Source organism: Lactuca virosa, chromosome 9 (genome assembly GCF_052849685.1).
Source record: "Lactuca virosa cultivar CGN04683 chromosome 9, Lactuca_virosa_CGN04683_v6, whole genome shotgun sequence".
Lineage (NCBI taxonomy): Eukaryota > Viridiplantae > Streptophyta > Magnoliopsida > Asterales > Asteraceae > Lactuca > Lactuca virosa.
Genome location: NC_136434.1, coordinates 36,959,393 through 36,985,275, shown reverse-complemented (window position 1 = coordinate 36,985,275; position 25,883 = coordinate 36,959,393). Strand labels below are relative to the sequence as shown.

General features: G+C 40.0%; 2 protein-coding genes across 2 annotated transcripts; both read right to left on the bottom strand.

The window, feature by feature from the left end:
* Window positions 1–650: 650 nt before the first annotated feature.
* On the bottom strand, window positions 651–1,949 carry LOC145139131 (uncharacterized). Its single transcript, XM_079073063.1, has 3 exons — window positions 1,372–1,949; window positions 1,014–1,261; window positions 651–907 (listed from the first exon to the last, which is right to left on the bottom strand). The coding sequence occupies exons 1-3, from the start codon at window positions 1,947–1,949 to the stop codon at window positions 651–653; spliced, it is 1,083 nt and encodes a 360-aa protein (XP_078929189.1).
* Window positions 1,950–23,587: 21,638 nt separating this feature from the next.
* LOC145138674 (CCT motif family protein) lies at window positions 23,588–25,384 on the bottom strand. The gene is made up of 3 exons (XM_079072715.1): window positions 24,955–25,384; window positions 24,181–24,357; window positions 23,588–24,018 (listed from the first exon to the last, which is right to left on the bottom strand). The coding sequence occupies exons 1-3, from the start codon at window positions 25,327–25,329 to the stop codon at window positions 23,824–23,826; spliced, it is 747 nt and encodes a 248-aa protein (XP_078928841.1). The 5' UTR covers window positions 25,330–25,384; the 3' UTR covers window positions 23,588–23,823.
* Between the last annotated feature and the right edge of the window lie 499 nt (window positions 25,385–25,883).

Sequence of the window (25,883 nt, the reverse complement as noted above, 5' to 3'; positions counted from 1 at the left end):
GTCGTCTTCTGAACATCCTTATCCCTAACCCGCATCTGATGATAGCCTGCACGCAGATCAATCTTGGTGAACCAAGACGCACCCTATAACTGGTCGAAGAAATCATCAATACTTACAAGCGGAGAACGGTTCTTCACTGTCAGCTTGTTCAACTCCCGGTAGTCGATTCACATCTTGTGGGAACCGTCTTTCTTCTTCACAAATAGTATCGACACTCCCCAGGGTGAACTACTCGGCCTAATAAGCCCATTGTCTAACAGCTCATGCAGCTGGGTAGACAACTCTTGTATCTCTGGCGGTGCTAACCGATAAGGTGCCTGGGCTATCGGAGCTGCACCAGGAACCAAATAAATACGGAACTCGACTTGCCTCTCTAGAGGAACTCCAGGCAAGTCGTATGGGAACAAGTCTGGGTAATCTTGAACAAAAGGCACATCATCGATTGTCTTCTTCCCCTCCTCTCTAGTATCCTAGACATAGACCACGAACCTAGAACAACCCTGATGTAGATATCTCCTAGCTCTCACAACTGAACAGAGAGTTAGTCCACGGTGGGCACCCTCACCATGCATAACTAGTTCTTCTCCACTTGGGATTCGAACCCGAAATAACTGGTGCCCGAAATCAATCATCTCCCCATTAGGGCTCAACTAATCCATACCCACAATTACCTTACTCCCGTGCAAAGGTATAGGAACCAAATCAATCGGGTATCGCTCAAAAAATAACTCCAACACACAACCCAGATGAACCCTCGATACACGTACTAGAAGATCATCGATGATGTATACCTCTAACTGATAATCAAGCTCCCCTAGAGCATCACCAAATCTCTTACTAACCGCAAGAGATACAAACGATCTAGTGGTGCTCGAATCGAAAAGGACTAAAGATGGAACACCGTTCACTAGGAACGTCCATGAATAGCATCATATATATAATAAGTATAAACATCAAAGAAATAAATGGAACAAAGAGAAGATACATACCAGCAACCACATCTGGTGCTGCACGAGCCTCCTCGGCTGTCAGCTGGAAAGCTCGACTCCTCACAAATGGCGCCTCATCCTTTCCCTCGTGACCATCAATGATCCTCAATGTCGCTGGAGCAGGGGTTGTAACTACTCCTGCCAACCTCGAACAATCGGCCTGCTTGTGTCCCGTCTGATTGCAATGGAAGCAAATTAGACCTGATCCCTGAGTGCAGTCCCTGCTAAAGTGACCAGTCTTTCCGCACTTGTAGCAACCAAAACCACCCGCCCTGTAAAATCCATCAAGTTTCTTGCCACACTTACCATAGTGGCCCCATCCCTGCTGGCCCTTTAACCGAGAATTAAAATCCTTGGGCTTCTTCGCTGAGCCCTATGACACCTGAGCCTGAACTGATTTCTCTTCCTCACAGTCTCCAAATCAATCTCCCGTTCCCGGGCCCTCACTATCACATCCTCCAAGGTCCTGCAACTAGACATGCTCACAAACTCCCGAATCTCATCCTTCAGCATGTCATGATACCTTGTCGTCTTCATCTCCTCATCCGCCACATACTGCAGAATCAATAAAGCCCTCTTACGGAACATTGCGATGATCTCCTCCACAATTTCATTAGTCTTGCGAAGGTCCTGAAACTCCTTTGCCAACTGCTGAACCTCGATCACTAGCATAAACTCAACCCTGAATCTCTTCACAAAATCCTCCCAAGACATCGTCTTAACAGCCTTGCCTCCCAAAGCATGGTCTACCTCCTCCCACCAATCATAGACTCTGTCTTTCAAAAGGCAGGATGCAAATCTGATCTTCGACCCCTCGGGGTAGAAGCTAGTCCGGAAGGCGTTCCCGATGTCCGCTAACCACCGTCTAGTAGCAATGGGGTCCTTCCTCCCGAAGAGCTCAATAGCCCCACATACACGAAACTCTCGAAAAGTCAGAGAGCGTGTACCCACCATAGCCATAATCTTAGTACGAAATGTGCCCAAACGCTCATCCAACATCTCCGCAATACCCTTGTTAATCATACCAAAGATCACATGAGTTTTCTCAAGAATATCGCAAGTGATCTACAGAGAAATGAACACTCGCATCTGCTCGCCCAAGTGTCCGGCTCCAGAGCCCGAATGCGGTCCTTCACCAGGACCTGAATCACCTCGAGTGACCACCATATTGAAAATATACAATACAACCATTAAAAAACACTCGAAGAATTTCCACACTTAGCGAGTTCCTTAGTATCCTCGCGACTTCCCTTGTCTCGAGTACGAATCTTATGCTTTCAGTAGTACGGGCCCAATACTACCTTCCACACATATCCGTACTTTTATCAAAAGTCGTCCTGATTCCCCTAAGTGACTCCCTTACTATAAATCATTCAAAAATCCTACTAACAACACATCCGACATGCTAACATACTTCCTAGGTCCTCCTAGGATCCTGTTCACACCTGTCTCCGTTATCAGTTGTAGAATAAATTTCCACTAATATCCTCTAACTACTTTACGAATACAACTACATGCAATAAGAACTAGATAATTCTTCGACTGCAATGTCTCACACTACAATGGTTGGACTCAAACAAGAGTTGCGCAATAGAGTAGACCTAGCCTTCTAAAATTATCTAATCTTTGTAACATGTAACCTAGAATATTAGCTTGATAGTTAATTGATACTGATAGATGTTCCTAAAAGCACCAAGCAAGTAGCATTCGAGTATCGACTTCTAACCAGTGCACTGCCTAATCAGGCCACTCTATCATATCATCTATAATCCGTTCTAGCATACAGTTCTATAGGATCATACAATAGCCATACAAATGCATCTCTCTTAACATTCCATCATACAATTTTGAGCACATCCTTAGCCCTAATCTAGCATGATATACACGTATACACATACTGGAATAATAAACATGTATGGGTATTTTGGGAAATACTTACTTGATCTCGACCGATTTGACGCATCACACCCCTTCTTTTATAAAAACTTTTTGGAAAAACTTTTTCTTTTTACCAATTCCTCAGTTTGAGTTCAGACACACCCAAGAGTGTGCCCAAATCCCATAAACCAAGGCTCTGATACCAACTTATAACGTCCCAAAAATACAAAGTAAAATTTTTTATCTTTAAATCAACCAAAACCATCAACCATACATTTCAAAAACCATCAAAGTGAATGTAGAACATAGTTATCAAAGTACAAATAAAAATCATAAAATGCAGAACACTGGTGGATGTTGTGCGATCATGCCAGACCCTTCCCCTTCGAACTAGAAGTACCTGAAACTCTAAACATAAACTGTAAGTACAAAGTTTAGTGAGTTCCCCAATATACCACATACCATACATATAATTGCCATGGGATACCCCCGTGGTATTTTCCCTTAAATGCCATGGGCTTCCCCCATGGTTTAACACCCATGTGCCATGGACTACCCCTATAGTCTTTCCTTGAAATGTCATGGGTTTCCCCATGGTCTAACTGATGGGTTTTGAGCATTCTAACACTCCTATGGTGTACATGCAACCCTAAATACCTTGGATCTATGTTTTCTCTATTATACATGCAAATATGAGTATTCCAAGGTATTACCCTATCTAGCATACAATCTATGATACTTGGGTAATAAAACAAGTTTGAAGACATACCTTTTTATGTAGCTTGATTCCTTGATGCTTAAGAGCCGAGTGCCCCAAGTGTGACACCTCAAATGGTTCACACAACATCAAATACACTTGGAATAACTTAGAGAGAAATGAACCACTTCATGAAATCGGCTAGCCCTCACCATACACACATAGTTCTCTCATGGTGGCCGATTTTGACAAGAATAAGATGCTTATATAGTTTGTCACAATTAGGATTACACCATGTAAACCCTAATTGTCATGGCCTTTCATTTCCATGATCCATGGGTACAAAAACACCATGGAGCATCCATGGAGCATCCTATGGGTTTTAACCCAACTTGATAATCCATGGAGCATTAGCCCACTATACAAGTATAGATGATTTACACAATCAACCCATATATTTAATTAGACTCATTTTGATCACTTAATTAATTCCAAATTAATTCTTGATCAAATATTAGTAAACCTTAAGTGTTATTTCTCTCATTTTAGTCTATCCAAATGCATGATGACATGCAACCAAAATGGACCATGCCAATCGGGTCAAGTACATACCAAATATAATTATGGACTTAGACACTAATCCAACAGTCTCCCACTTGGATAAGTCTAAAACTATTATTAAGTATGACTTCAAGAACCGACTGGCAATCGTAGCTCTTTAAGTCGTTGTCGAATTCTGACGTTGTAACTGAACTCTGACCTTTGTCAATGACTTGTCCATTAGATAAGTGATCATATATTCCTCCATTCTAGATATCATATGGAATGAGACATGGATTATAAATCATTCTCTCTGTCCATTTGTTTTTTCCCGATTTCCGATTCATGATGACTGACTGATTGAACAAATCAAATCAGTCCTGGCTTGGCCAAGCACCCACATGTGTCATCATTAAATCATCGAGGGTCCCACAGATATCGCTTTTATCCCGAAGGTAAAAGGAATGGATAAACTTGGACTCATATGGCTTGTTCTACTACTTGTTGAATCATACACAAAGGCATGTTTTATAACATCGAGTTACCAATGTGTTTTCGTGCAATCAATGTATAACCAACTCATAGTAACAACTCATATAGGTTTGAAGAATATAAGATATTATCGTCTCATGATCACTCGTGATAAAATCCATGAAGTGATTCAAATGAGCGCGGGTTGAATCAAACACTCAGAACTTATGAGCACTCATGAGTGTTGTAGCACCACTTTGTCCAACATCTTAGACCTCTACAAGCTAACCCATGACAATCTTGATTCATATCTACTTCCAACATATGACCGACTGTGGATGGTTTGAATAACTTAGTCATTCAGGAAAAACGACCTAGTTATTCTGGAAGTCAAAACATGCAAAGTGAAACACAAGAATAATCGAATCCAATATGGTCTCAGAACTTATGAATATAAATAGAACACCTTTTATTTATCACCATATTGATCACACATTATTCATTGCATACTGTTTCAAACTATCAAATTTATACTTGAATTAAAAACAATAGTTGTCCCATGCTCCAAGCATGTACACTATGTTTTCTAAACAGTAGTCATGCCATACACCAAGTATGCACACTATGTTTGTCTAAACATTAGTTATGCCATACACCAAGTATGCACACTAAGTTTGTCTATGATCTTCACTCTGTGAAATAGATCGATTGAACATAATTCCAATGATTCTCATTTCACAATCCCAAATCCTTACCGCAAATGCAAGAATTCCAAATTCCTGCCATTTATCTAAATCTGTTAGATTCTAAACTTGTATGCATTGATCCTCTTGTAATGATTATGCACAAAGTCACAAACACTTGTCAACAGACATTACAAAGTATTCCAATGGAGATCAACTCCATGGAAATATCCTTCTTGCATTAAGTTTTTTTCTAATCTTACACAGATTAAATCCACCTATGGAGACAACTCCATATTCCCATTTTTTACTATCATTTCTGAACAAGAGTTGCCTCTTTTCAGAACATGTCAATATGGTCCTTCCAGAAACACTATACTTCCAACTGTCCCTGAGCAACCAATCTTTGGTAAACCTTAGATTGTCCTCGACAATTGCTTAATCATTTTAGTCGTATCCAATTCTAGATCTTTTCCCCTTCTTAATGCCTCAGGCATTTGGAAAATTTAGAAAGGATAAATATTATAGCACATGCAATCGATCCTGTACCCAAAGCAAATGGGACACGATTCATGATGTCTCACATAAAGACATGATTCTAGGTCAGTCTTTTTGCTATAATATCTCTATTTCTATTTGCCAAGTTCTCATAATTCAGATTATGAAAATGGATGCCGTAATCATAATCGAATTTTAGAATGCAAATAATGGGCCTATATATAGAATTTCCTTATGTTGAGCCATTCCAACACAAAATTCATATATATACCCTTGACTAAAGATGATTAAAACCTCAATCTAAGCTTTTAGAATTGAAATGAAGTATAATTTCCTCTCCGTTAATTATAGCAAAACAACTTTTCAACCCCTGCAACTTCCGGAATTGAAACTTTTGTTTTCTATAATTAACATTACTATCTTGCAATACTAATCATAATTATCATGCTCCCACTAACATGATGATTATTAGCATAACACTTATGCTCCCACTAGCTTTGACATGTACTTAGAAATCAGCTGGACTTCTAGAAATCAATACTTTATTGACTTTCTTACCAAAGTTCAGACTTCTGATACGAGATGCTTTGATAAAACTTTATCAAAATCATACACGTTTCCTTAGATAGCACAGATGTGTGTCTAATCAATTTCAAAACTATGAAAAGGGATGTCGTAATCATAGTCTCGATTGTTTAGACCTTTGCCATTCCTCACAAGTCCATGTTAGTGTGCCGGTTAACCACACACGCTCCACTAACGACTTTGAGAATGCAAATATCACAAATGTTATCTACTTAAAATCTACTTAGTGAAAGTGTTTCCTCACCATCATTTTCATGAATCGGAGAGAAACCTTATGACACTTAGATTGTTTATGGTGTAAGTGTTTTTATCCAAACCATATGGACTGAACTCAATCTTACTTTCTTGCCACCTGGCAGCACAAGGGCCTTCCATTGCTTCCAATTTGTTATGCAACCAATTGAGAACTCTCAGAACTCATATGCATAGCCAACTTTAACTGGAATGGGCACAGAAATAGAGATATGTCAACACGATAGGTTATAAACCTCACGTCGTGTGCTAGTGATGAACTACAGGTTTTTTATTCTTGATTAGATCTTGAAGCTTTTCCAAGATCTCTAAGACTCCCACTGTCCTCTTGACATATAAGACTCACTTGTCAAATATTCAAGAGATAGTGCGGATTCTTTATCAAGACAGACACTTTACACAATTGGCCTAAGTTGGTCTTTGTTTTAACCAAAACATCACAACTTACCAATTTCAAATGTACAAGAGTAGGACAGTTTTACTCTTACATTTGACAAGTGTTATAAACCTTTCTTTAAGATATGTCACTCATCTTACAGTCTTGGAGTATGACTCTAAGACTTGTTTTTGGAACGAAGTACGACTCATCTTCTTGATTTAACCATTCCAACAATTCAAGATTCCTATTCTTAGTCATAAGAATGCACTAAGATGTCCTTAGAGGACTAATTGTGACATGATTTCTAAATCATTAAGATGATCACGAAACATGATACTAAAGTACTCTCCCATCTTTTCAGATTTGAGAATCTTTTATCCTTCTGCCTAATTTGATTCTTCTCATTCGTTCTGCCATATATTGAAAATTTTCAAATGTTTCAGAATTATACTTAAACTGGTAAGTATAACCATATTTACTAAACTTTAGTAAAGCATGACGAATAGTCTTATCGATCTTTTGTGGTGGACTTGATCAGTGCACCCGAATGTGTACTCGATCCCTTGGTCCTTCACTTGACTCACATATACATGTGAACAAGGAATTAATCTTAATTTTCCAAACATGAAAATTCTCATTCATCATACTATACAACTTGCATGATTTCCAAGTTTCTATCCAACTGAAACCTTGGGTGATGAGAATCTTTCCTTATTTGGTAAATTATGACCCTACCACAAACGAAAGAATCAAGTCCATTTTTTCAATATTGCTATTAATGGAATCATATAAACAACCATTTTTCACAAATGCTACTGTAAGGATATTTAAAAAAAATATAAAATTAAAACCTTTTTATTTTATTTTAAAACTTTGCGGAAAAAACTTATCCTTACAGTGCAAATGCATATGAAAAACTTGTTGTTATCTATTCCTAAGCAATATAGCATAACTCCTAAGCAACAGCTCAAAAATTCTGATCACTGAACCATGCGATCGAAATCCATCTTCGCGATCAAAATCAGCATATACTTCTTTTAAGTTTCTTCATTTTTCTTTGATTCTTAAAACAACAATATGTGACCCAGTCACATCATGTAATGAGAATCTCAGAATAGAAACTTAACAGAGTTAGATAGTGGACTTCACATGAAGTAGAATCAAACATCTTGACTTGATCAATCCTATGATCCTTCAGGTAAATGGGCAGTTTTGTAACCAATGCCCCTTCTTTTGGCAATATAAACATATGGACTCTATGGAAATGGTACACGGGGGACTATCACAGACTTAGACTTTCTCTTTACCATTTGGTCAACCGAGTTGACTATGGCCGATCCCTTTCCATTGGGAAGAGAAAGCCTTTTCTAGATATCCAATGTTACCATTGTCAATGTCCATTGGGAAGTTGATCTCCTAATCAAATTTGCTTTACTAGTCCTCAAACAATTGTTGATTCAGCAGCACCAAGCAAATAGATAAGATCATTAAGGGTCATGTCATAGTCCGTTTCATAGTAGTCCCAAAGGAACTCACTATGTGACTTAGAAAGTGATTGAACATCCAACTTTCTTAAGACTTTGACACCCAACTCTCCCGGCTTGTCAATATGTGACTTCATCTCCAAGATGTGATCACACATAGACCTTGCTTGCCAATAGGGCTTGAGTGACCTTGAACTTGTGGGTTAGGAAAAATAATTGGAGGAGGTGGAGGAAGTAAAGTTCAAAGAGATTTGGGAAGATCATAAATGTCTGAACTAGACATCTTTTGGGAGATATTCAAGATAGTTGATCTAAAGTCCTTAATATAACACCCAATATAAAATATTAAGGCTAGGACCCAACACAAAACAAGGTATGAATAACCATGTAAATATACTTGGTACCTTTAATATTTATCACTTAATCGATGTGCCGGTTAACCACACGCGCTCCACCGATCCTATGATAAATATTAAGTTACCATTTGCCTACCTTGTTAAATCCAGGTTAGTGTGCCGGTTAACCACACATGCTCCACTAACCGACTTAAGCAAAGTACAAAGTGTAATTTCATGGGTTAGCACCAAATTCACATTTTCCTAAGTAACTAAGATTGGGAATTTATAAAAGTTTAGTTACTTAGTATTTATCATTAATACTTTTAATGAAGGGAGAATTATAGTCCTTGTCCTACCCGTTCGGATAATGACCCTCCACCAGTCAAGGAAGCGGTGGGTGAGAGTGGACATCCATTAAGCTGCCATTTTATAGGCAACAACCTTATACCCCCCCCCCCCTTATAGACCAGCTTCGTGAATGAGGCCTACTAACGGTAAAAATGACTTGCTCTTATACATATATATATATATATATATATATATATATATATAAATATTATTAACTTATAATATTATAAAGTATAAGGGTTGAATTTTAACTTTTAAAATTCTAAGGGCTTAATGTAACACCCTATTTATTTAATAAAATAAATAAACGAATGATATAAATAATAATGGTCGTAAAACCCCAAGATGTATTTTATATTATTTTAATTTAGCTTTTAAGTGGTAGTAAGTTGATATGAGTGCTTGTTATCGGGACTCGAATGTATTAAAATCTAGAAAGGGGGGTTAAAATGTAATTTCTGGACCAATTATGAATGGAATTCTGATGCTAGGGGCTATTTGGTAAATATTGGACCTGAATAGTAAGGAATTTCAATGCTGAGGGCTGAAAGGGTAAAATTGGGACTCATTTTGAATGAAAAGAGGGGAAGAGGGGCACATTATGTTATTATGGAGGTTAGTTTGAGAAGACACGGGTATATAACCCTTTGTGTAACCCTAACCCTAGGGAAGAGTCTCAGCTGTCGGGTAGAACCTCCAGCCGCCACAACCCCCCTTTCTCCCCCGATCTCCGGCGCCGCTGCTTGCTGCCGTCGAAGTCGTAACACCCCGCTGAAGCTCTTGCTGCCAACGACCATGAGGGCCACCGGGAAACAAAGATATGTGGGTTGCTGCCTCCGTGTGCTTGCTAGACTGCCCTACAATCGTCGCCGGCGAATTGTTCTAGCCAAAACCACCGAGACCTGTCGAGCCATCGCCGTGAATCGTTGCTACATCTCTTCGTGAGTTCATGTGGGTGTGATTCTGCTTCAAGATTCGAGTGTGGGGGGAGGCTGTTCGACTGGGAACCCAAAGGAACCACCGCCACCACCGCGAGGCGGTGGCTGTCGACGTAAAATCATCTGTCACCGCCATACGCCACCAAATGGATGGTTGGCTTCCCTCTCCAAGATGAAGGCGTGATGATACATGTGGGTGTTGACTGGATTGCTCAAAAAGGACATCACCACCACCATAGGGTGGTGACTGCCGCCACTCGCTACCGCCGGCCACCACAAGTGGTTGTCTGTGCGTGCTTTGGTGTGTGTTGTTTATTTCTACAATGGAGTGGGTGTTGTGTGGGGATTGTTTATTGGCCGGAAATGGAAAATACCCACCATGGCCGCCAGCCATGGTGGCTGCCACCTCCTGCTACCACCGGCTACCATAGGGTGGCTGTGTGTGTGCTTATGTTGTTTAGTATATGTGTTTATTTTGAGTTTCAGCATTGTAAAGTGTAAATTACAAATTGAATAATGGAAAGAAATTCGAAACCACCACCGTGAGGTGGTGGCTGCCGCCACCGGCCGCCGTGCCGGGTGGCGGTGTGCTTTGATGGTGTTTGGACTCGCTTGGATGTTTGGACAAGGGACTAAGAAACCCTAATGGGCCCAATGAGGCTTAATGGACTTAATGAACCCTAATGGGCCCAATGAAGCTTAATGGACCCAAAAGCCCAAACATATGACTAATGGGTGTAATAAACCCTAATTGGCCTAAGGAAAACCCTAATGGGCTTAAGGACTTGGTTTTGGGCCTATTGGGCTAAGATGGGATTGGAAACCCTAATTAGGGTTTAGATTGGGCCGTGGGCTTGCATAAAGCCAAGCTTGGGCTTTGAGCCATAGTTGAACTTTTGGGCCTTTGGATTGGGCCGTGGGCTTGCATAAAGCCAAGCTTGGGGGTAATGTAGTAATTATCCTAAGTATGTACACATGGTTATGTAGTGGAACCCAATTATTAATTGGGTGTTGTTTTGATGTTGACAGTTCGGGAATCTGTCAGCCAGCAGCTGGGGTTGAGTCTGCGGGACTTCAGCAGTGTGGGATTGTGTCTACGGGACTTCAGCGGTGTGAGGTGAGTTACCTTTCAGTAGCGGTGGGTCTACGGCCACAATGTCGGCCCACCAGTAGGAGTTGTATGTTAGATGATTGTCTTTGTGATATCATCTAGTTTTGCTACTCCCTGATATGTTATATGCTGGCATGATATGTTATATGTGATAGTGGTAGTAGGAGGGGAATAGTCCCCAAGTTCGGTTGTTAGGACCGAAGGGTAGTTCGGCCACCCCAGATATGTCTGATAGTATGTTTATGTTATGATATATGTGATAGTAGCAGTAGGGGGTGGAATAGTCCCTGAGGGTCGGTTGTTAGGACCGACGGGTAGGTCAGCACCCCAGAATGGCTTGACACGGGTAGGTCAACACCCCAGAATGGCTTGACACGGGTAGCTCGGCACCCCAGAATGGCCGTACGGGGTAGGTCGGCACCCCAGAATGGTCGTATCGGGTAGGTCGGGCACCCCAGAATTGCCCGGCAGTATGTATGCTATGTGATTGTATGGTATGTGGTATGATGGGGGAACTCACTAAGCTTCATGCTTACGGTTTACAGTTTTGGTTTCGGGTACTCGTGTTCAAAGGAAAGGAGCCGGCTTGATCGCAGCGCATCACACTATGTTTTCCGCACATGAGATCTTTGGGATTACACTCTGATATGGTTTTATGATAATATGTTTTGATTACTGACACTTTGGTTGACACGAGATATTATTATGAATGCTTTTATACTGATGGTTTTATGTAATAACTTATTTAAAAATGAAATTTTTGGCCTTGAATTTTGGGATGTTACAAGTTGGTATCAGAGCCTTGGTTTGAGGGATTCGGACATACTCTCGGGTGTGTCTGAACTCAAACTAAGGGCTTGGTATGAAAATTTTCAAAAGTAAAACCATTTTATAAAAAGGAGTTTGAAAAGAACCTGAAAAGAGAAAAGAACTTTGAGAAGAACAAAGTGTGTGATGCGCGCAATCAGCCGAGCTCAAGTAAGTTTTCCCCAAGATACCCATACATGTTATGTTATGGTATGATATGATATGATTATGAGAATTGCATGCTAGATTAGGGCTAAGGATCTAGGAGGATACCTTATATGCCTACTGTATGTGCTTGTAGACTTGCATGCTAGTACTCATCAGTCAGTGATAGGATAGCCTGTTTAGGTTATGCCTGATTGTATGAGCCTTTGAATTGCATGTACAGATTCCTGATTAGAGGATAGAATGATCTGAATGGAATATGATGGTTACATTTTCCATTGTCTAAATGCTGCTTGCTCTGTGCTTTGTGGGACTCTTAGTAATGTGAGCTAACTATTAAGTGAATATGCTAGGTCACATGAGACACAGGCCGGATAATCTCAGAGTGAGAGACTTGACCCTATTGCGCAGCTCTTGTCTGAGTCCAACCGTTCTAGGGATGGGTCTTTTACTCGAAGGATTATATGATCTCTGTTGCATGTGGCTATATTCATGAGGTAGCTAGTTGATATTACTGGGAATCTTTCAGTAGCTGAGGACTGGGTGAGTTCGGGAACCTAGGGAAGCCTAGGATATATTTCAGTGAGTTAGTAGCGAGGTTCAGTGAGACTTGGGTGTACCAGTTTGAGGAAGTGACTTGGAGGATCCGGGAGGATTGCTGAGAAAAGTATGGATAGGTGTGGAAGGTAGTATTGGGCCCGTACTACTGAAAGCACAGGATCCATACTCGAATCAGTGAGAGTCTTGGAGAATCTGAGAAGCTTCAAGGAAGAGTTAGTGACCCGGTTTGGGGACAGAGGATGTTCCAGTGTTACAGCTTGGCCATTGGCAAGTGAGCTAGCGAGCGTGACAGGGTGTCAGACCCTGAAGGATATGACTTCCAAGAGTTTATAGATACGAGATCGATTTGGAGCACTTTGAGAAAAGGTTCGTGCTAAGTGTGTATAGTAGAGGGTCCCGGGAAGAGACCCATGACTTCTGATCATCGGGTGAAAGGCCAGCAGGGCCTGAGTCAGTGCATCGCATATGAGAAAGTACACGAGGGAGTTTGTCACTCCAAGGGTTTAGGCTGCTACAGGGTAGCAGGATTGGTCATATCAGCAGAAGGGGGTCAGTATTCCTCCAGACGTTGCGGGTATGTCACCTTCTATGATATTAGGTGGATGTTTGGAATACGTACCGCTTTGGAATTGTGAGTGAGTTTTGATAAGTCAGACCTCGGGTCGGTTTTTCTGCTAGTGTTTGGGTTACCAAGTATCATATATGCCATCCTGCATGCCGAAAGGTCCTTGATGAACCCAAAGAGGGACGCATCTTGCGGAGTGGGTTCCGCACATACCGTTATCATTTCGGATCTTTGTCGGGATCTATGCAGGAGTATTATTTAGAGGATACTCGATCAGGGTTGGAGTGATTATTCTCCAATGAAGTCAGCGTTCAGAGGTTCTATCATTGTTCAGGTATGGTCAGAAATTATTGATGGATGAACTTTGGAGTTCAAGGCACTACCGTTGCTAGGACAGAACTGGTGACAGGAAGAGGGTAGTGTCAGTCGCGGGTGTTAGATGCATAAGTGGTTGGTCATTGGATGTTCAAGAGAATTGTGTTTTCGCATGGGCTGTGTTCGGTTAGAGTTCAGTGGTACTGCAAGATTGGGAGTGGGAACGAGGATTCGTCAGCTGGAGTGAAGATTAAGGTCTTCAATTGACAGCATGTTAGATGGATTGAGGTGTCAGACTGGATCAGATTTCAAGAGTACTAATCGAGATTTCCGAGGATGGGAGATCTCAAGGTTTAATCGACGATTAAACGCTAGCATTGGCAGGCACAGGTTGTCATCAGTGGGATATTAGAAAGCGAGAAGGATTGGGAATCCTTCAATTCTCATGTAATGTGAAGACTTAGTCGAATCTAAGTGGGGGAGAGACTTTTTATAAAGTTATCCAACTGTGAGTTCTGGTTGCGCAAGGTGCAATCTCTTGGCCACCTTGTCAACCAGAAGGGTATTCTAGTCGATCCGGCCAAGATAGAGGCCGTGATGCAGTGGGATTTTCCGAGGTCTCCATCTGAGATTCGGAATTCCCTGGGTCTAGCGGGATATTACCGGAGATTTATACGGGACTTCTCCGAGATTGAGGTTCCTTTAACCCGACTGACCAAGAAGTCGGTGGCCTTTCGTTGGGGGCCTGAGCAGCAGGCAGCCTTTGAGACTCTCAGACAACGGTTGTGCAAGGCACCGATTCTCACCCTGCCAGCGGGTGTAGATGATTTTGTGGTTTACGGTGACGCTTTGATCACAGGCATGGGTGCGGTACTGGTACAGTGGGGTCACGTGATAGCAGGTTTCGGGAACCAGGTTAGAGTTCCGGTTAGGACTCAAGTTCAGTTGAGGGATAGGTCGAGTGCGTGTTCGACCCAGTGTGGAAAGTGTTGTAAGACTACGGGAGTAGCCGTAGCATTCACTAGCATTCAGATAGTATGGAAAGTGTTGTAAGACTACGGGAGTAGCCGTAGCATTCAGATAGTATGGAAAGTGTTGTAAGACTACGGGAGGTAGCCGTAGCATTCACTAGCATTCAGATAGTACGGAAAGTGTTGTAAGTCTGCGGGTGTAGCCGTAGCATTCACTAGCAGCAGATAGTGTTAGGGTGTTGTAAGTCTGCGGGTGTAGCCGTAACATTCACCAGGTTGGCAGATAGTGTTAGGGTGTTGTAAGTCTGCGGGTGTAGCCGTAGCATTCACCAGGTTGCCAGATAGTGTTAGAGTGTTGTAAGTCTGCGGGTGTAGCCGTAGCATTCACTAGCAGCCAGATAGTATTAGAGTGTTGTAAGTCTGCGGGTGTAGCCGTAGCATTCACTAGCAGCTAGATAGTGATAGAGTGTTGTAAGTCTGCGGGTGTAGCCGTAGCATTCACTAGGTTGGTAGATGGCATGAGCGTGTTGTTAGAACGCGGGAGGAACAGTAGTACCCCCCAGTTCGGGTGCAGCAGTGAGGATATGGAAATCCACATATTGGATTTCGGTATTACCCAGATGGATTAGATCTAGTTGAGCCAGTGATAAGACTGTAGGAACGCCACTACAGTTATGAGATCAGGGAAGTAATGGACTGCTTAAGGGCGTTTGTGATGTAAGGCTACCATTGGTTAGGTAGCAGTCACTTTTAGTCTTGGATTGGATGATGACAGGATGCGATGCATGGACCCGATCGGTTAGATCAGGAGGTTGTTAGAGCCACAGTGGCATGATAACTAGTCGCAACTAGTTTCAAAGAAGGATCATGTTCAGAAGTCGTGCGAGACGACTAAGTGGGAGTCCTTTGGCTCCACAGCTGGGCAGAAACCCGATATTTCAGATGACTGATGGATGAATTGAGACCAGGAAGGTCTCGATAGATTTTGGGAAGCAGCTATATAACAGCTTACTGCTTCAGGCAGTACAGTGTTCGAGCAGTTTCAGCGTTTAGGCAGTATTAGTATTGTGTTTTGGGTTGCAAATTCGAACAGAATAGCTAGATGATTTGGGGAGTGACAAGTCACTCACAGCAGGAGTATCTGAGCCTTGGCCAAGTATTAATGGTCTGCAAGGATAATTGGGTCTGTGACCCTGTTTTATAGTGGGAACCTCGAGTTATCAGAAGTTGGGTAGTCAGTTGAGGGATAAACAGACTGGACTTGTCTATGATGATTCAGTATGAGTGGTCTGTCAGGGAATCAGACCATCTCGAGATAGTAGATTCAGACAGAGTACATGTGGTCTTGTTGCAAGGAATTCGTTCATCTGCGGATTGTAGGGCTTAGCGAAGATTGGTCACGGCTACCCTGGGAAGGCTAGGGTGAGCCCAGGATAGTGACCATGTTACTAGAGTAGTTGGGTGTGTAAGTGGGGGAGAGTTGTAACACCCTATTTATTTAATAAAATAAATAAACGAATGATATAAATAATAATGGTCGTAAAACCCTGAGATGTATTTTATATTATTTTAATTTAGCTTTTAAGTGGTAGTAGGTTGATATGAGTGCTTGTTATCGGGACTCGAATGTATTAAAATCTGGAAATGGGGGTTAAGATGTAATTTCTGGACCAATTATGAATGGAATTCTGATGCTAGGGGCTATTTGGTAAATATTGGACCTGAATAGTAAGGAATTTCAATGCTGAGGGCTGAAAGGGTAAAATTGGGACTCATTTTGAATGAAAAGAGGGGAAGAGGGGCAGATTATGTTATTATGGAGGTTAGTTTGAGAAGACACGGGTATATAACCCTTTATGTAACCCTAACCCTAGGGAAGAGTCTCAGCCGTCGGGTAGAACCTCCAGCCGCCACTACCCCCCTTTCTCCCCCGATCTCCGGCGCCGCTGCTTGCTGCTGTCGAAGTCGTAACACCCCGCTGAAGCTCTTGCTGCCAGCGACCATGAGGGCCACCGGGAAACAAAGATATGAGGGTTGCTGCCTCCGTGTGCTTGCTAGCCAAAACCACCGAGACCTGTCGAGCCATCACCGTGAATTGTTGCTACATCTCTTCGTGAGTTCATGTGGGTGTGATTCTGCTTCAAGATTCGAGTGTGGGGGAGGCTGTTCGACTGGGAACCCAAAGGAACCACCGTCACCACCGCGAGGCGGTGGCTGTCGACGTAAAATCATCTGTCACCGCCATAAGCCACCAAATGGATGGTTGGCTTCCCTCTCCAAGCTGAAGGCGTGATGATACGTGTGGGTGTTGACTGGATTGCTCAAAAAGGACATCACCACCACCATAGGGTGGTGGCTGCCGCCACTCGCTACCGTCGGCCACCGCAGGTGGTTGTCTGTGCGTGCTTTGGTGTGTGTTGTTTATTTCTACAATGGAGTGGGTGTTGTGTGGGGATTGTTTATTGGCCGGAAATGGAAAATACCCACCATGGCCGCCAGCCATGGTGGCTGCCACCTCCTGCCACCACCGGCTACCATAGGGTGGTTGTGTGTGTGCTTATGTTGTTTAGTGTATGTGTTTATTTTGAGTTTCAGCATTGTAAAGTGTAAATTACAAATTGAATAATGGAAAGAAATTCGAAACCACCACCGTGAGGTGGTGGCTGCCGCCTCCGGCCGCCGTGTCGGGTGGCGGTGTGCTTTGATGGTGTTTGGACTCGCTTGGATGTTTGGACAAGGGACTAAGAAACCCTAATGGGCCCAATGAGGCTTAATGGACTTAATGAACCCTAATGGGCCCAATGAAGCTTAATGGACCCAAAAGCCCAAACATATGACTAATGGGTGTAATAAACCCTAATTGGCCTAAGGAAAACCCTAATGGGTTGGTTTTGGGCCTATTGGGCTAAGATGGGATTGGAAACCCTAATTAGGGTTTAGAAAACCCTAATATTGGATTTTATAGGCTTGGACTTATTGGGACCCACTTTTGGGCCATTGGAATAGAATTGTGTGATTAAGCCCAATCACACCATATGACTTATTTAGAAGAATGATGGACTTAATGGATTAAGTCCTTAATGGATTAAGTCCTTAATGGGTTAAGTGAGAAACACTTAACCCTAATCGTCATTTTATGTGAAACCCTAATTTCACGTGGGTTTATTATTGGGCCTTCTATTGGGCCTTGATGATTGCGTTATTAATGGGCCATCCAAAGTCAAGCAAATGGACAAGAATAATTAATGGGCTTTGAGGTAAGGCCCATATGAGGAGTTGGGCCCAATTTGGAAAATTGGGCCATAGATGCGCCATAGATTGGGCCTTTATGATTATGTGGTATTGGGCCATTAGAACATTAAATGTTGGACTAGACTAGATGGTTGGGCCTTATGGTAAGACCTTGTAAAGGTTTGGGACCAATTTGGAAAATTGGGCCATATGTTGGGCTTTGAGCCATAGTTGAACTTTTGGGCCTTTGGATTGGGCCGTGGGCTTGCATAAAGCCAAGCTTGGGGGTAATGTAGTAATTATCCAAAGTATGTACTTATGGTTATGTAGTGGAACCCAATTATTAATTGGGTGTTGTTTTGATGTTGACAGTTCGGAAATCTGTCAGCCAGCAGCTGGGGTTGAGTCTGCGGGACTTCAGCAGTGTGGGATTGTGTCTACGAGACTTCAGCGGTGTGAGGTGAGTTACCTTCCAGTAGCGGTGGGTCTACGGCCACAATGCCGGCCCACCAGTAGGAGTTGTATGTTAGATGATTGTCTTTGTGATATCATCTAGTTTTGCTACTACCTGATATGTTATATGCTGGCATGATATGTTATATGTGATAGTAGTAGAGTTCGGTTGTTAGGACCGAAGGGTAGGTCAGACACCCCAGATATGTCTGACAGTATGTGATGATATGTTTATATGCTGGCATGATATGTTATATGTGATAGTGGTAGTAGGAGGGGAATAGTCCCCAAGTTCGGTTGTTAGGACCGAAGGGTAGTTCGGACACCCCAGATATGTCTGATAGTATGTTTATGTTATGATATATATGATAGTAGCAGTAGGGGGTGGAATAGTCCTCGAGGGTCGGTTGTTAGGACCGACGGGTAGGTCAGCACCCCAGAATGGCTTGACACGGGTAGGTCGGCACCCCAGAATGGCCGTACCGGGTAGGTCGGCACCCCAGAATGGTCGTATCGGGTAGGTCGGGCACCCCAGAATTGCCCGGCAGTATGTATGCTATGTGATTGTATGGTATGTGGTATGATGGGGGAACTCACTAAGCTTCGTGCTTACGGTTTACAGTTTTGGTTTCAGGTACTCGTGTTCAAAGGAAAGAAGCCGGCTTGATCGCAGCGCATCACACTATGTTTTCCGCACATGAGATCTTTGGGATTACACTCTGATATGGTTTTATGATAATATGTTTTGATTACTGACACTTTGGTTGACACGAGATATTATTATGAATGTTTTTATACTGATGGTTTTATGTAATAACTTATTTAAAAATGAAATTTTTGGCCTTGAATTTTGGGATGTTACACTTAAGTTGGAATTAAAGTATTCATGGGAAAAATTTACAAATTCCAAAACTTGAAGGCAAGTTTTGAAACAATTCAAAAACTATTCAATTCCATAAATTATGAGTTTAAAGTAGTTTTAATTAAAAAACTCTTCAAGTTCCATAACTTGAGGACAAGTTATGGAAGTCTTTAAACCATTAAAAGAATGTGACTTTTCCTTTATTCATAACTTATGAAATATTTATGAGTTTTATAATTCTTAAATGTGACTTTTCATGTAACTTGAGGACAAGTTACAAAAACACATTTTAGAATCAACTCTTAGATTAAAATGGATTGAAAACAACAATTTCACATAACTTTCCTAATAATCTAAGCAACTCATAAGAACAGGATAATTCAATCAAACTTTTTCATGTAATTAGACTAACCATTAAACTAATACAAAACATGAATCTATTGATAATTATTTGAAATTGGATTAGAATGAACATTACCACATCAAAAATAGGTTTATAGGTTCAAAAACAGCTTAGGGTAATGATTCTAGTCCAATTCCAGCCTTAAAAGTCGAAAATATGCTGTCAGGGGGTCCTACTCGTCGAGTGTATGAACCTACTCGACGAGTAGGATGAGTTTCCTCATGGACTCGGCAAGTTCATCAGTGGACTCGGCGAGTCCAGTGCCCAAACAGCCCGAAAATCGATTTTTTCAGCATTTTTCAGCACTTTGCATCAAGTATAATTGAAAACAAGCCTTGGCTCTGATACCACTGATGGGTTTTGAGCATTCTAACACTCCTATGGTGTACATGTAACCCTAAATACCTTGGATCTATGTTTTCTCTATTATACATGCAAATATGAATAATGCAAGGTATTACCCTATCTAGCATACAATCTATGATACTTGGGTAATAAAACAAGTTTGAAGACATACCTTTTTATGTAGCTTGATTCCATGATGCTTAAGAGCCGAGTGCCCCAAGTGTGACACCTCAAATGGTTCACACAATATCAAATACACTTGGAATAACTTAGAGAGAAATGAACCACTTCATGAAATCGGCTAGCCCTCACCATACACACATAGTTCTCTCATGGTGGCCGATTTTGACAAGAATAAGATGCTTATATAGTTTGTCACAATTAGGGTTACACCATGTAAACCCTAATTGTCATGGCCTTTCATTTCCATGATCCATGGGTACACAAACACCATGGAGCATCCATGGAGCATCCTATGGGTTTTAACCCAACTTGATAATCCATGGAGCATTAGCCCACTATACAAGTATGGATGATTTACACAATCAACCCATATATTTAATTAGTCTCCTTTTGATCACTTAATTAATTCCAAATTAATTCTTGATCAATACTAATTAAATAATCTTATTAATATATTAGAACTTATAATATATTAGTAAACCTTAAGTGTTATTTCTCTCATTTTAGTCTATCCAAATGTGTGATGCCATGCAACCCAAATGGACCATGCCAATCGGGTCAAGTACATACCAAATATAGTTATGGACTTAGACACTAATCCAACACTAACATGCAAGTGTCATGAGCTACCCCCATGGTCTTTCATGCAAATGTCATGGGCTACCCCCATCGTCTTTCATAAAAATGTCATGGGCTACCTCATGGTATTTCATACAAATGACACAGGCTAACCCCACCGTCTTCAATGCAAATATCACAAAGACAACTAGCACCATACATAGTATAGTTTGAAGACTCAGCTGAATTCGATGACAAAATAATCACACACTCTAGCTGTTGCAACAAAGGCTCCTCACACTGAACATATCCAAAACAAACCCTAATTAATAATTTGGGTAATAACCTATAATCAAACGTCTACTTCATATTTTCTCTTTTTAGGGTAAAAGTCCATTCTATCCTTTCCAAGCTAGACCCAACCAAACATGGCCCACGGCCGAAAAATGGCCCACGTACACTTCAAGGAGTACGCGATGCATAATCCTTCCTTACGCCATGTGTACTAAGTTTCCATAGAAAAGGAAACGGGGCATACCCATTTACGCGCTACGTACTCCAGGGTTACGAACCCTCTATTGTCCAAAACCACTTTTAAGCTCCTAATACCTAAAGACTAAAAGTCCAACTCACGGATCTTAATCTTGGGAAGGTCTTAACTGATAAAGTCATCAACTTTAAGATTTTGCATGGCTTAATAGAGCCCAAACCAAACCAAACCCTAAGTACATAACACTCTTTAATAGCCTCAAACTATTGCATGAGTGAGAAATAGCAACAAAAACTTCATTTTTATAACACAAGATCCTCAGAAACAACATAAAATGACAAACCTGAGCTCTGGTGTAGCTTTTACTGAGCTCTGGTGTAGCTTTTACTCATAACAACCAAAACCATGGGACCAAAAGCTTGTAAATCAAGGCTCTAACCTGGATCTAATCCTTGAACCATAAAGGTGAGAATTTTATACCTCCACAAGCTTGCAAAGGTGATGAAAGTTCTGGATCTTCAAGCTCTAACCCCACCTATCCTCAATGATGGACTTCTTCTTCTTTCACAAGGCACCAAGAACACTCTAAAGGTCCAAAACAATCTCTCAAGGATTAGGGTTTCAAAATGACAGAAAGAGTAAGTGGAGGATGATGATAAAGGAGGCCTCAAGGGTTTGAGCTCAACATGAGGACGCCTTGTGTACTCCTTAAGTACGCATCGCATACTGCATGAATCTCACATCCATCATTAATGACTTATGTCCGGTGTACACTCGATGTACGCCCAGTGTAAGGACCATATTTGCAAAGATTATTTATTTTGATCCAAGAATGGAAAATACCTGGAAAACAGATGTTACAACTTATAAAAAATGTCTAGCTCAATTAAGTTGGATATAGGGTTGTCTCATTCTGAGGTAACGGAGTGTAGTAGTCCTCTTTTTTTTTGGACAGCCAGAAATGGTGGGTATGTATCAGACAACTGGTTAGGTATGTTTGGTCATCTACCAGAGCAAGATGACAACACTTGATTATTCTAGACAATCTTGTGAATTACGTTGCTAGTGTAGACTTATAAACCATATACCTAGATGAAATGAGATACCATATTTATCAAATACTATGATGGCTTGATTTGCCTTTATGACTTAGATCGACCAAGGAATCCCCTAACTGTGTAGTCAAACCAATGTTTAAACGATTTCATCAGGTGATATAATTTCTTCTAGATGATCATGGATTAGGATTTGTCAATCGATTGGGATGGGTATGTATTGGTGTAGTATCTTTTATATATATATATATATATATATATATATATATATATATATATATATATATATATATATATATATATATATATATATATGGCTAAACTGAGATAAGTATAAAATATTAAGTGATGATGATTACATTTGTTTCCTCTATATATGGCTCATTATATGTACTTTGAGGATATTATATTGTGTGCTGACAAAGGCAATTCACTACAAAGTGTAGGAAAAGTGTAGGAACATCCAACTATAACGAGTTTATGATATTTCATCGGATGTTCTTCGGTAATGTGTAGAAAATGCCATCGCGTGCTAGACTGTGGAATTTTACAAAGCGTTTTGTAAACCGTCCAACAACAATGCCGTTCCTAAAACCATGGTTGCTAAAAAGTGAGCCTTATATGGAGGAAGCAAATGTAATCATCATCACTTAATATTTTATACTTTTCTCAGTTTATATATATATATATATATATATATATATATATATATATATATATATATATATATATATATATATATATGATGTTATAGCTACCAAAGGGCTTTTAGCCCAACAGTTTCAGGTGGTGTCTTCCCTATTTAAGGTCGATGGTTCACAAAAAAAAGGTGGAAGTAGGTGTTAGTTTAAGACATAGGTGGAATTAGGTGTTAGTTTAGGAGTAAATTATAATATGTGTATTTGCCGGTTCACAAAAAAAAGTAAAAAAAATGAAATAAAAAATAAAATAAAATAAAATGATGTTATAGCTTGTTTAGAAAATGAGAGCATTTTATATTTGGGCGTGGTCCTAAAAATGTGACCAACGCACATAAACACATTATGTGCTTCTTCTTTTGGTCTGGTTTTATTTGGTTGTTCATGTTTATGTTTTCTAGTGGTATGTTGCAACTTTATTTAAACACCACCACAAAAAAACTATTTTTCAATTAACTTCTTTCTACCCAACTTTCACCCAAATTGTTCGATGTGAAGACTCTTATGGGTCACTCGTTCTAGTACCCTTTCCGTTGAAGAACATTTAATTAAGTGCATTCTTTTTATTGCATGTAATGCATTAGTTCCAATATTATCACCAAAAAAGTGATGGGTCCTTTTCTTCCAATTTGAATGAAATACGAAGACAAAGAAATGTTAAAATTGACCCTTAATTAATTATAAAGACAATATGAATATTTCATGTTTAATAAAGAATTTACAGGGCAGGAAACTAGAGTCAGAACCTTAGTTTATTACACCAAAACTCTTGACATAATTAAAAAAAATTCGAAAACCAAAATCTTATATATCTAGCTAGACATTAAATCTCCATATAAAACCTCAAAAAACAAATAAAATTGGGATGCCATATTTTATAATAGCCAAACACCAGTGTCCCAACTCAATTTTTTTTCACATCTTTGAGTTTTTATGTGAAAATAAGATTAAGAAAGTAGCATTTCAAGATTTATGGAATGAGATTTGGTGGGAATGAATCAAGAAAATTGTTCATCCAATTGTCATCATCTTCATCATAGAATCCTTCTTCTGTGCCTCCTTGACTCGTGCACTGATGCTCTATTGCTTTCTCAATTTCATCATTCCTGGCAAATCTTCCTCTTATACGAGGTCTGCTATCTGCCAATGTTTTCCTACATACATACTATATATACATAACAGAAATAAATATTTATTATCAATTATAAAACGGGAAAGTAGAACACTAATTAACAAATGTACCTTTTGTTTTATTCATTTTATTAGTCTTTTGTACTCTTCATGATAGAAAATAGATATAACCAATATATAAGCATAGTTTGTTTACCTTTATTTTCTTGGTGAAATTGCGTTGGGTTTTCTTATTTCTGTACCTCTCGATTCTTTCCTTTTTCTCATCTGGCGAATAACGACAGGCTTTGTTCATGCTTTCTATGATACTATTGCTTTCACTTGACAATGGACTTTCTGATCGGTGATAGTGATTTTGCACCATATTTGTTCCCTATATATATAAAAGTAACTAAGTTAATTCATAATACGTACAAGGTACTATTATATATTTAAATAACAGAAAAACAGAAATGTTTAACTTGATGAATTTTGACATTAAAAATGATATTGGACACTTTTTTGTGTTTTCTTTTTGTCAAGTCCTCGTGATTGAGACTAATCATATGTGGTGCCATGGTGGGGTTAGCATTCTTTAGAACGCTGTAGGGGTCTATCTATATGCACAAGTGAAACAGATGGTTGGAGATGACATATATTGAATAATATTATTTAGTTTAAAATTAACTATGAAACTTAATCTATCATTAATTTCATGATATGTTTAATAGTTAATTAAATATTTGAAAATATGCCAATAAAAGCCAAATAAAAGTAACGTATGTATATCAAATTATTGTTCTTATGTCAACAAATGTATACTTAAAACGACTGTTGTACTCACTTCAAAGAATCGACTTATTGAACATATATATTGTCATAATAAAATTTCAGGTAATCTTAAACTTGTTCCTGGTCGATTTACTCTTTAAAATGGCAAAAAAAAAAAAAAATCAAAACTTTGTTTAATTATATATATACAAGACAAAACCTGCAAATCTTCTGCGCTGAAAACCCTTCTCATGGTGGTGGAACTGCTCCCCTCTGAGTCCATTAACTCAGTAGGGGACGAAACGAGTTGATTAAAGAAGCGGTTATTATGGAAGTGACTAGTAATCGAATGGCTACTACCACTCCTTTGTATTGCTATGCTCGGACTTGCAGTATAACTCGGAGAGTCATATCCTCCACTGCTTGTTGCATACACTGAGTCCAACTCGTATTGTGGAATGGCTAAAGGTGGTGGTGGTAGGAAGCAATCGGCGGTGGCATACGGCTGAGGTAGCGGTGCCACTGGTCCTAGTCCTGCAAGAAATTCTGGTGGGAAGGTATATGAGTCATTGTTGTGATCACTGTGTCCGTACATGGCGTGTGGAGTGTTAAATCGTAGTTGAAAGTTGAAACGAAAGAGGAGTGTGTTGTGTGTTGTGTATAGTAGTCTCAAAATAAGCCACATCTTTATATAAGCTTAAAGATGACGTCGAATATGGTTATATGACGTCACTGATCGTTGACTTTCGCTCCAATTGACTCGAAGACATTTATGCCTACTTATTATCGAGCACTTGAATAATTGGATTGAAATGACTTATTTTCTCTTCAAAAAGTCTTCCTAAATTCCGTTGACTCTCTATTTAGTTTACTTTTATTATGTGGATTTATATTTATTTTAAAAGAACTACGTCTGTAATTATGAATTGTAGACGAATTATATAAATGTTAAAAGTGATATATCAATCTGCTTCTGTGTGTTAAAAAGGTAAATAGCTGAAGTGAAAACTATATAATGTTCAAAAAAATCTCTAAAATGTGATGGGTGGACTTATTTTGACAAAAAATCTATAAAATATTGGAATCTATATCGGAAAAAAGAAAGAGTTGTTGTTTCTATTGAGTTTATTTAAGAAGCATAATTAAAAA